The sequence below is a fragment of the Fringilla coelebs genome, assembly GCF_963513975.1.
Source record: "Fringilla coelebs genome assembly, chromosome: 5".
Lineage (NCBI taxonomy): Eukaryota > Metazoa > Chordata > Aves > Passeriformes > Fringillidae > Fringilla > Fringilla coelebs.
The window spans coordinates 38729170-38741906 of NC_140033.1; the positions used below are offsets into that span (position 1 = coordinate 38729170).

General features: G+C 34.5%; 1 protein-coding gene across 7 annotated transcripts in view; it reads right to left on the minus strand.

Moving 5' to 3' along the window:
* PPP1R12A (protein phosphatase 1 regulatory subunit 12A) overlaps positions 1-12737 on the minus strand; it is a gene marked incomplete at its 3' end in the record, with an annotated part of 112125 nt that overhangs the window by 20090 nt on the left and 79298 nt on the right. For 3 of the 7 annotated variants that reach the window (XM_084206737.1, XM_084206739.1, XM_084206738.1), the window contains exons 10-18: positions 11719-11835; positions 11146-11361; positions 10265-10359; positions 9152-9274; positions 7599-7760; positions 6982-7158; positions 3303-3393; positions 1671-1868; positions 1326-1494 (exon numbers count right to left, since the gene is read on the minus strand). In XM_084206737.1, the coding sequence (XP_084062863.1) occupies positions 1326-1494; positions 1671-1868; positions 3303-3393; positions 6982-7158; positions 7599-7760; positions 9152-9274; positions 10265-10359; positions 11146-11361; positions 11719-11835 (1348 nt within the window). The remainder of the gene's footprint in view (positions 1-1325; positions 1495-1670; positions 1869-3302; positions 3394-6981; positions 7159-7598; positions 7761-9151; positions 9275-10264; positions 10360-11145; positions 11362-11718; positions 11836-12737) is intronic. The other 4 variants (XM_084206740.1, XM_084206742.1, XM_084206741.1 and 1 more) reach the window with 3 other exon arrangements.

Here is a 12737-nt window from a genome sequence, read left to right on the forward strand (position 1 = left end):
ATGCTTTTTTATTAAATAAAGAAACCACAGAATTGAGTCCAGATAGAAGAATCACTAATCATTAATAACTATCATCACTAGTCTTCAGAGGTAAATAAACACTTAAGAGTAAAGCAAAAATTAAATAGGAAAGAAGGGAAATACATTTATGGTGAACATACACCTTTCCAAATTTAATAAACTAGGATTTTACCTCTGGGATTTCAGATGGTAGTGTACTTCTCCTCCAAAAGTCATAACTTGAAAAAAAATAGAACCTCTGGTAGCTAATATTTACCAAATGAAAACATTTTCCATAGAAAAACCTAGTTTGAGTTTCCTAGAGTAAGCATGCATTATGAAAGAATCATAATCCAAATTTCAGTTCGTTTTAGGACAAAGGGAAAAAATTAGAAAGCATATCCATGAAGCCTAGCCCAAATAACTTCCTCAGAAAACACCATTCTAGGGAACATGGCAATACTGCTATAAAGTTCATGGAGATTTCATCAGTGGATCATTTTATCTGACCCTCTGTAGAACAAAATTATCAATTACAATCAGTGACCCTACTGAAGTTACTGATCAATAACTTGAATTAAAGTATTTCTCTCAATTCATCAGTGGCAAGTCCAAGAACAGGAGATCACACTGTATGTTAACAGGCTCCTCATTTGACAGGCAAAGAATCAGGCACAGTATCTCCCAAAATCATAGCAGGAGACTCACATTTGAAATGAAGGCAAAATCTCTGTGACATCAGAGAAGAACATTTTGTGATCTCTGTATTATGCATCTAATCCTCACTTAAGGATTACATAAACCAGTTAAACATGGAGAAGGATGGTTACATCTGAACTGCAAGGGGAAACATCCCCTTTCCTTTTTCAGCTGCTTGTACAACCCTGAGAGGTCCTTAAAGAAATAAAAGCATCATTCCAGTCCTTTAATGTGGAAGGACTGAAACAAACCCCTAGTTGTTTAGCAATTTTTTAATCAAGTAAAATTCCTTCTTAATACCTGCAAGTATTTAGACCCTGAAATATAGCATTTTATTACAGTTGCTGTGTTAAAGTAGAAATTACAGCATTACGTGGGTATTTATGGGAGTATATTTGAAATTTCTGTGGCCCAACAATGGAAAAAATCACATGGCTGCAAAACACCACCAAATACAGAAAATCTTTTTTCCTCTCTGAAAGTTTTGAAGTTTCTTACAGAAGATTTGAGCAAGGTACATTCCCAGTGGTCTTACATATCTCATCGCATTTTGAAATACCTCTAGGAATGTAAACTGCCCTTTGTCAACAAAAGAACAAAAAACCCTTCATAAACAGTACTCCTACCTCTCTCACTTTCCTTTGTTCCACTCCGAGAATAGGCAGAAGTTATACCTATAAGGCTGTTTGGTCTGTTTAGCTGACTTGAACTTGATAGAGAGCTAGTGGACGTGGAGAGTGAAGAGGTGGATGAGGAAGAAGTTGAAGTTGAACTTGGTCTATAGCGATGATACGGCTATTCAACAGAAAAATGTCAGAATTAATTTACCAAGATTAACGAATACAAACCATGGAATATGAAAACATTTAACTATATAAAGTATTCTTACAGTAATACCAAAATTAAAATAATATTGTTGGAGTAAAGATTCATATAATTTCTCTACCTAAAGAGACTCATCATGAAAATACCTCTTCAACAGTTCGGGAATATCTTTGTCTATAGTCATCATCTTTAGTTTCAGATTCTTTCTTTTCTTCTTGTTTTTCTTTGTCTTGTTTTTCTTTCTCCTCCTTTTCTTTTTCTTCATTTTCCTGTTCTCTGGTTCGTGTGGGACGACTTCTTCCTATAGTTTTTTCAGCTTCTTGAAGATCTGTCAGTGTTACGCCCTGTGAAAACAGCAGTCAGCGAACACCATTTAAATATAACATTAACATTAATGGAGATGAGCACATTACATAAATATTTTAAAGAAAACATTCAACTTAAGAAAATTAAATCTATCTATTAAGAAATAAATTTTACCGACATATTCTACTTATAAGCTTTCCTCTGGAATCTTGGAACCAAACATCCCTCTGATATGTCGCAAGTATTTGCTGTAATGTGATCTACCACAGACTCTCCAGCAAGCCAATTTTTAGCTGATCTAGTAGGTAGAGATTACATAGAAGATCCTATAGAAATAATTTAAGAATCCAACAGATGCTTTTAATGTGATCGTGGGCATACTAAACATTTCTGAAAAAACCCTAAAAATATAATACTCATATTTTCAGAAATGTTGATACTTTACAAATTAATTCCTTGCAACTGGATTTTTAGGTCAACAACCCTAAAAAGTCTCTTGTTATTTTTAGGTTAAGAACTAGTTTTGAAATAAACTCAGAAAGCAAAAAATTTTATGAAGACAACTTTTTTCTACTATACTTTTCAGATGATGTATTTTAGTGAGACATTGCTCAAAAACCACTTTGCAATCTACTCTTCAAAGCCAACTTTGCATCTTATGAGTTACTGAATTGCTCTGAGTGTTGATAAAGTTTAATCCAGTAATTCCTGGTAGCTTCTTCACTGTAAGGATTCAGCACTAGTTAGCCTGTAGTCTGACCATCATTCAGGGCTCTGAATCAGTACTACGAAGTAAAAATAAATCCCGTACAATGAAGTTTTATCAAGCAGCACTGATCTCTCATTTGGAAAGCTAACCAGAAGTATATGAGGGGTTTAAAATTGCAAAGATTTGAAAGCAGCATCAATAAGCAATGTAGCTATGGACTCAGCCTAAAAACAGGTAAGGAAAATGGCTAGAGTATTTCTTTGTGCTGTTTTATTCAGGGACTATTTGCTAATTTTTCTCAGTTTGCCAGCAGACAGTGGTTGGCAGTTGCTCCACTGCCCAAAGAGCATTTGAGTACCATTAGAGATACTCTGGCTCCTGCCACATTGGTCCCTGTGCCAGAATTGTGCTAGTTGCTGATAGATATGGATAAAAACTGGGAAGAACTTCCAAATATATCAGTATGTAAACTAACAGAGAGAAATTCTGCAAGGAAATATGCAGTTAGATACTAGATTATTAGCACATAATTAAAACGTCTCTCTTAGTATTTCTCCTTCTCCAGAGAAATTAGATTAAAAGTATTTTTTTCTATGTCATGAATCTTGTAAGCTATCCATGTTGATTTGCTCAATCATATTATCTACAATAGCTCCTGCCCATCAAAAAAAAAGATTAGAAATGGATGCAAATGCAGTATGCTATGCCTGTTTCTCAAGAATGATGTTACGGGTATGTTGTAGAAGCTTTAGTAATACTATACCTGTGTAGATCTTCTAGACTGTCTTGCTTGCCTGGACCTAGCTTTTCTTTGGGACTCAGACTCTTCATCCCGTACTGGAGTGAGGTAAGATCTAAAGAGTTAATTACAAACAAAATTGGCACATGATAATTTTTGCACAAATTTATTAAATGGTCAACCCTTCCCCCCAACACTGCAGACTGAAAAAACCAAGGCAGTCAGAAGAAAATATTTAACTATATAGGCTAGATTACATTTTAGACATTTCGTTCACATCATACTGATCTACTTATTCATCGAGACAGCAACTTTAGAAGTCAATTAAAAAAAACTTAATTTAGATATCTTTTTACCATTTTCTATAAATTGAACTTCAGCTCTTTTGGTATATCAGTGGTCTACTAACACAGGGGTAGAAGACCTTAGAGATTCAGCCAGTTAGACATTTATGTATCAAATATGTGCATGTATTAATTTTCAACATAACTTATAAGCTTTCAGAAAAAGCCAAATGTACTGTTAATGCAGAAAACCTAAGTATATCATCCATTTCACCAGAAATAAAGAACCTCTGAGGAGGTGGTTACCATATTTTCACATTATTCATCCACGCTTTGAGTAATCTAAATCCTTTTGAAAAAAATGAGCTTAAAAATAAATCTTTCAGAAACCCACAGAAGTCCTGCAGAATAAGCAGGTAATTGTAATCAAAGATAAAAGGCTACTAGAGTAGACATACAAGGTCTAGACTCTTTTAAGAAATTCTCAACAGGACATAGATGCATGCACAGATGCATATATTTGTATGTATGCAAACCCATAATTAAAGAACTTAAAATTTGAATGTATCTGTTGATTTTCTATGGCAGAATACTCTGGGAAGCTGCTATAATTTCACACAGTTTTTAAAACCTTAAATTGGCTAAAATTAGAAAGAAGTGACAAGAAAGATTTGAAAAAAGTGAAATCAAAAGGTTGCTAAAAGGCTGCTTAAAACCTCTCTGGGCTTCTTTAGACAGATTCTATAATATTCTCCGATTGTCTCTCTTTATATATCATTAGTTAAGAATAATCAAGAGTCACTGAATAAGGATCCAATTATTTGCTAATGATTATGCCATCATTTATTAACACCTAAATAATTCATGTATGGAAAGAGCAGTTTGCTCACCTAATAATATCCTTAGTAGCCTTAGCACATACTAAAAAGAGTTCTGAAACAATCATAAGATTTAAAAAACTTCATTTACACAGACCTATGGATTACAACCTATGCTTGACCCCATTAAAATACAACTAACTGCTGTACTTAAAAATGTTGAAACAAATCCCATCTCATGGTGCATCTTAAAAAACTTACACTATGTAAATTTGATTTCCTTACCCAGGTCTCTTGCAAGCAGAATTTTTGACTGATTTTTCTTTTCCCAAAAACTCTAGGCCATTAGGCTGTTTTAGTTAACCTGACCTGTACTACCACCTACCTAGGAGGGCTTGACTGCAGAGCGGGTGACATCTTTAGGACTTAAAATTGCTACAAACTGTTTCCCATAACTTTCTGTTTAGTAACTGCTGTACCTACACCTACCTTCCAATAAATCTGAAATACTTTAAACTGCACTGAGAGAAAATGAGAAGTCTCAACTTTTCAGGTGCACATTGTAGCTACAGTCAAGAGTAGAAAGTGCTCTTCCCTAGCATTCCTTGCATGTGCCACACACAGCTATTTATGCTGTACTATTCACGATACAAAGACTTAGAGACTCAAGTTTGTAATTTCCTTCCCTGTTTCTCTAAACCAATCCTAAAAATCAAATGAAGAATATAGCTTCTTCAGCTGTTCCAGAAGAATGCACCATTATGTGCTTAATCAATAAAGTACTTTATATCTTCACTTTCAACTTATCTTCAAAATAGTCCTGCAAACATCCTTTCTAAATATACAATTTCAGTTGATAAACACAGATTAACTGACTTCATTACTTAAGAAAATATATGGCATGTAATATTTCATATACATTTATTTTTTCATGTGCATAGAAACATATGTAGATACACACACAAATATATATATCTATCTGTATATATACAGATAGATATGCCTGTGCTCATATTTAGAGCACAACATTCTCAAATGCATGCAGCAATTATTCCAATTCTGATTTCTAAGATTCATGGATATAATAATATGCCATCAAGAAAGCATCTGCAACAATATATTACACAATCAGCCCAGTCAGAGAAAACCACAGCATTTCAGGCCAACTGCAGGTATCTAAAACATATGTAGCATATGCACATTGGTATACACACACTGGTGAGGGCAAACAAGACAGCAAAAGCCTAATTCTAATTTTCCTTGCCTTTCTAGCTATATAAGATAGATATAGCTATCAATCTAGATAAGACTGAAAGAGCATTTGAATTTTAGAATTTGAACTACTCTGAATTACTTTCGAGAAAATTAATGTTTTGTTGGTTATGCTTTTCATTTGTTGGGTTTGGTTCGAATTTCATTATGAAAAATGCAGGTTCTGACTACTGTACTTACTGAAATGGATTGTTAGCACATGTGGACCCTTTCTGAATTATGGTGGGGAACAATAAAAACATAATCCACTTATAATAGAAGTTTTTTCATCTCAGTTTTGGGTAGGAAGTACAGAAAACAGACTACCCTAATTAGGTCTCTATAAGGAATCTTTAAATGCTGCTGCCTTAAGTGAACCAAAAGAATACAATTTTCTCCTGTAATAAGGAACAGCTTCATTACCTCCGTGAACATACAGAGAGATACACATATCTGGCATTGATACAGAAAGTACATTTTGAACCTACTACAGGAGCAACACACAAATCTGAACTTGCAGCAGGAGGGTTAAAGGATAAACATTTATAAGTACCCAGAAAAAGAAGAACAAAGGAAAGCTAACATGAATTAACAATTTTTTGAAATCTTATTTTTGCTTCCATAAATAGAAGGAAACAACTCTTTATGGAAACAAATATGCACCAATCTTAGCTCATCCTTCCTATAATTATAAACAGAAAAAACCACCATATTCTTAAAATAAGATCTACATCAGCTTCTTACTCATTCTTCATTCTGAACATCTCTTAAAGCATTGCATTTAAAATTGTATGACTATGTTCCAAGTAGAAGAGACCCTAAATCATGCAATGAAAGAAACAGAATGTGTTGGGTTCAATACTCTCTTCTAATAATGTCAAGCATACAAAATGATTGAAAAAATGCTATGCTGTGACTTATTAGCATACTGCCAATGACACAGTACCTCAGTCTGCAGCAATGTAGTTGTAGTAATTAATTAATTGATTGATTGATCATTTAATTATTTTTAATTCAGTGTTTTTACAGAGATGCATTACTAGTATTTCTAAGAGGACTCATTTAATATGTTAAGATAAATATAAATCTGAAAATACCATATACCATATGAGAACCCAAGGCCAGTCAAAAACATACAATATCAAAGTTTAAATTTAATTAATGGTCTCTATTAGAACTAAGCTCTTAGATAAACTGAGGTACCAGTTGTTTCAATGCATAGCAAGAAAACAACATTGCTTTACACACCGTACTGTTCAAATCTGTAGTAACCAACACATTCCTTTAAATAATAAAAAAAAAGTATAACTTTTGGGTAAGAGCAAGATTACTCTTAGGACCTTTACACACCTCCGTCTCTCCCTGACCTCTGATGTTGAGGACACAGTGCCAGAAGTAGCTGTAGTCATGGCTGTAGTAGTGGCTGCAGCATTTACAACAGATGGTGCAACAGGAACGGTCACTGCTGTAGGAACACTGTCCTTTTCTTTCTCAGTACTATCCTCAGCCCACAAACGATTTGAGGTACTACAGCATAACAAGCAGCAACACAAAAAAAGAGAAAAGGAAACAGCTAAACAATGAAAGCACTTTACTAAACAACTAATAACACGTAAATTGAGGGATGGATTTTTTTTTAAGAAGCAAAGTGAGAAAGGTCTCTACTATGAAAGCTCAGCTTGAGCTATTAAATTGAATAAATGAAGAAATACCAGTTCACAATAACTGAACTTTTATTCTTCAGACCCTTCTAACATTTGATTTATTCTTTTATACTGACATGGGTTTCATGTTACAGTAGAAAGCCATTCACAATTTTTGAGCCAAATTGTATCAAATCAAAACAAATTTTACAGTAGAGTGAAAAAATCCAGAGCCCCAGGATCTACTAAACAAGAACGCATGCACATACATAAGCACACAGTAGACCTGACAAAAAAAGGAACAAAATGTCCTGGTGCCATTACCTGCTTTGTACACCTGCTGAAGTAGAACCCGTTGTACTCTTTGTAGTAGTGTTTGTGCTGGCAGGCAGCGTTTTCTGAGGACCAGCAGAAGAGGTAACTGTTGATGCAGTACTTGGAACATTAGAACTTATCAAATCATCTTGTCTTCTACCAAAAGAGCCACTGAAGGAGAGACATGTACAATGACCACATTTATTACTTATATTTACTCATTAAAATATCACCAAGCTGTGAATGATTTATTAAATTTCTGCCCATATATTCTGTGCCTCATTTGAGTCCTGGAAGCTTCTGGTGCAAAAGAAGCATTTTTTCCATTGTTTCCTTGGCTAGGACTTTTAATTTATGACTTTGGAGGGCAGCAGGAGTGTTCCTTAGTCCCGACCATTTCTTCACCAAAGAGGATAAAGAATGGAATCTCACTCGTTTATGTAACAATGTCTTGATCACATCTACTAAAGCATTCATATAGGGCCCCCAATGTCCCATTTTTAAACTGCTGTTTCACCCACACTGAATACCTCAGAAAATGCAGAACCTTACTGCACAGCTTGTCAGGAAAGAAAATGTCATCAATATCACTCCTCTTATAATTTGAAAGCAATTAAATATACTGTCCCATTTTAAAAAAATCTTTAATCATTCCCAGGAAGAATAAGCTCCCACTCAGGTTTTTCCCTTGCTCTTCAAGCTATAAAGCAGACCCAGTGGTTTACAAGAAATAAATATGCATTACGCCGTATGAGACAGCCTGGTTACTGATAACATCAATGTCAAGACTCAAAAAAATGCCAAGTATGTATCATGTACATCAGCAGCATGTAACAGTATAGCAGAATGCAGCTTAGTTATTTGACTCTTTTCCTTGATCTATTCATTTTAGCTATTTATTGCCTCACTAATTACAATGAAGAATTTTACTCCAATAGCTACATTGAAACGACACAATACAGCAAAGTTAATCATGTATTATATGTGCAGCATATGATTCTTCCTGAGAAAATTCTGCAAGTTAGGAACCATCACACCTGAGAACTATTCCTGTATAATTTACAAGAATTTTCATCATTTACTTTGCATTCAAATGAATTTTATGTATTCTATGATGCTGATACTCAACACAGGTATGGCTATAATTTACAATTAAGGACAGCAGTCCAACAGCTCCAAGACTGTCATGCAATAACCAGAATTCAACAGAGATAGTGTTTTCCTCCTTTTCATAAACCAAGCAGAATTATATCTATTGCAACATTTAAAATAATTATCTTTGACTACTGAACTCATCTGGAAAGCATCAAATGAACCCCAAACTGAAATAAACCACAGGAAAAAAGAAAGCATCTAACTTTAATTACTTAGTTTAAAATCAGCACAACCACTGCATCAGAATACACCTGCACGTTTTAAAACCAGAACAACCACTGCAATACACACTTTGCAATGATTATGAACACGGCAATATGCCACCAATCAGTTATAAACTGTCCTTGCACAATGATTCAGTACTTGCTAACTTTTAAGCCTATTTTGATAAAGACAAAATCCCACACCTTCTTTGATAACTTGTGTTTAATGATGTAGGACCTTCATTCAAACTGTTTTTCTTGACATCTTCCTCCCATTTTCTCCTGGTGTAGGAACTGCCACCACGTATTGAACTAGCAGATGAATCCCTGTAAAAGAAATTTTAGTTTAGCAAACTCACATTAAAGAAGGCTGTTCTTGACGTGAGTTGAACAGCAGCTTTGAATTAAAATCCTGGATAACACACTTAAACTAAACATAACTGAATAAGGAATAAAATTACTTTTATGGACGATAATTTTCAAGCCTCTGTGAAAAGATACTACATTCATACTAACACAATTAGAAATATAAGAAGAAAGCAGCATCAAAAGAAAACTGCTAAAGAGGATTTAATCAACATTAAATCAATTGTTGCCTTTTTCCTGTGGTCATTGCTAGCTTTTTTTTTCTTAAAAAGCAACAAGACGTTTTTCTGTTTGCTCCTGAGATTATCCAGTACAATAAGAGAAATCTACTTCACTTTTTTAATGATTTGATGACATTTTTCATTCTTTGATGTTATAAGAAATATAAAAGCCGGCAAGCTTTTAGAACTCATGCTACTCTAAGACCAGCATAACTAGGCTTGCAGTAGCCATTCCTGAGGGGTCTGACATGCATCACTAGCTGACATGATTTCAGTCATAAGGAATTTCCAGGCTGTTGTTGCAGTTTATAGCAGCAAGGAATGACCTTGCAAAAAGCTACTTAGAAAAACTATCCCAAAAACTGACATACAACAACTGAATCTCTAATACAAATATCAGCTCAAGATTTGAAGTTCAGATAATAGGAAGAATAAAACATGTGTTTCACAAAATTATATATAAGGCGATCGGGTGTACAAGGCAAAATAAAACAAAACTTTGAAAAGATGTATTCTATGTTCAGATACCTTTGGCCATCATAATGTACCTCTTTTTGCATGAAAATGTATGTTTGCACTTCTGCAGTTGGAAACTGCTGGTTTTCTGCATAATCTATACAGCCAGACAATGCTATAAATTAACAATGTTTTAAAACATGAAAGTTTGTCAGTCACTCTAAAATCTTAGTTAACTTTCATATTAAAAAAATATATATAACTTCATAGTCACCTGTTTTCTTTTTCATCAATGTCAGAGGTACTGGCCAGCCGTCTTGGTATTGTAGGTGCAACATATGCAAGTCGAGTTCCTTTTCCATCTTTCTCCTGAAAGATATTAGTTTGTTGTTAATTGTAACTATTACTGATTATCTTGTCTGGAAAAGCATCATTATGCCAACTCCGGCCATATTGTGATCTGATTATACAAATGAGTTTAAAGCTTTAGTTAAATATCATAAAAGACTAAAAACAGGAAAAGGAAACTGCTAATGTTTCCATTCTAGTGATGCTAAGGACTTATTTCTCTTTTTTCTGCTTTGCTGCAGTACACGTCCAACAGTGATTTCTAAAAGCAACTGGTTTAGTATTTTTATATAGCAGAGTACATTATTATTATTAATCTTTAAATCATATAAACATTTGTATTTGAAATAGAAGCACAAGTTTTATTTTGTTCAGCTACCTGAACATCACTTGGTTTAGCATATCCATCTTTAGTAACAGAACCAATTCTTGAAAATGAAAAATCACTACAAAATGAAAATGAATACAAAAGAGACTTCTTTCATTTATAGGATTCTTTAGCATAATTCTCCAAGTGATGCAAATGCTATTAAATCTCTCATGTCCCCAAACTGTAAAAATGACTACTAGCTTTGTAAGCCCTAAAAAGGAATAAAATGCCAGACCTACGTACCAGGTCACCAGACACTGAAGGAGCATATCACACTTCGAGAGATACTATAAAGAAGCTCTGTTATTTAACTTTTTGGAATTTTAGTAAAGAACAGATGTGTACTACAATCTTACTTCTATAATACCTCATTAACATCTATACTAAGAAACGTATATGAATTCCTCAAAATGTCGTTTTATCCTGAAAACTATTACCTTTTCTTTGTTGTCCAGTGAAGAGGAAAGTCTAGGACTTGATGCAGAACGCATAACACCTGCGGAGTCCTTTTCTTTCTGAGCTTCTTTGGAAGCAGTAATCTCTGCAAGTGCACCATAACTACCAGTTTTTCTAAGACCCAACCTCCATGAAGCAGGAGATTCATCTTTCCTCTCTTCATCTTTGGGAGAAACCTTGGTTGTAGATGTTGGCAACTACAAAACACATGAAAATGAATTTACATTATTAATTTACGTTATCCGTGGTAATTCACGCTCCTTGCAAAGATTCGAGAACACAATGTTTTTAATAATTGTAAGTGCTGAATTTGTAGGGAAGTTGTAGTGAGAGGCAACCTATGCATTTCTTCTTGAATTAGTCAATGAGATCAGAAACGTAAGACCGGTCAAGGAATACCACTTATAAAAGTTAGCTTACAAAAACCCACACTTTGTAATACACGCTGTGAACTTGAGATAAAAACTTAGAAACATGCAAATCTGGTATTAACATTTTGATTAAATATGTTATTTTGCAACCTGTACATAAACCTGTGCACACAAGAACCTCACCATAGATTTTTCACCCTTACTGGGCACAAGAACAATGCCAGTTTTGCGCAAGCCCTGCCTCCATGATGCAGGATCTACTGACTCCACGACAGGCATGATAGGAGGAATGAAATCATACTAAAGCCAATTAAGACAAGACAAAGATGAAGATTGAAAGAAAGGAAGAGAAACCAAAGGTTGTTTTAACACCATATAGTTTGTTCCTAGGTTTATATTAAGTAACTCTTCATTACAACACAAAAATACCAAAAAAGCAGTAAGACACTTAAAATTATAGTCACAGATTACAATTAAATGTAACACAGCATGGTTAGCTAATTCAGAGACAGAATTACAGCTTGCATAGAAAAGAACAATAAAGCCTGTGACCTTACAAGGTCTGTGGCCTAAATCTTCACACTGTTGAGAATACTGGAAGATTCACACTAACATACCTCTCATCTTCTTGTATCATTCATATCCCTGAATCACATGCAAAGCTAGGGAGGCTATCCTCCCAGACTTGCCTTACCTTCAGTACCTGCAGTCACAGAGCAGCATTACTGAAAGCAATGCAGACTGAAGGAAACCTGACTTTAGCTTAGTATACTGCATCTGCACCCCCTGGTTTGGCTATCTATGATATAAAATCAGAAGTGCAGCTACAGCAGATCAGATGGTGCAGACACAAAAAGGAAGGTGCAAGTGTAGGTGCAAAATCACACACAGAGTGCTGCTTTACCTCCATGGGTAAAAACAGTTTAAAGTATTTTTGTTTATACATAGGAGCTGTAACTGCTCCTTTAGATCACAAGCACCTGCTATGTTACAAGATAATAATTTTGATATAAAGTGCATTTATTTTGTAGCTACAGAAGGCCCTAAGCCTTTCACATTGTAATAGGAATATAACTACAGTTTATTTTTAGCCTGCACTTTTTACCTAGAAGACCAAAATATAAACCATTAATTTCTGCATAACAGAATAAGAAGTGTATTGATGATTTATAAAAGCTTGTAATTTAGCTTAAAAGCAAGCT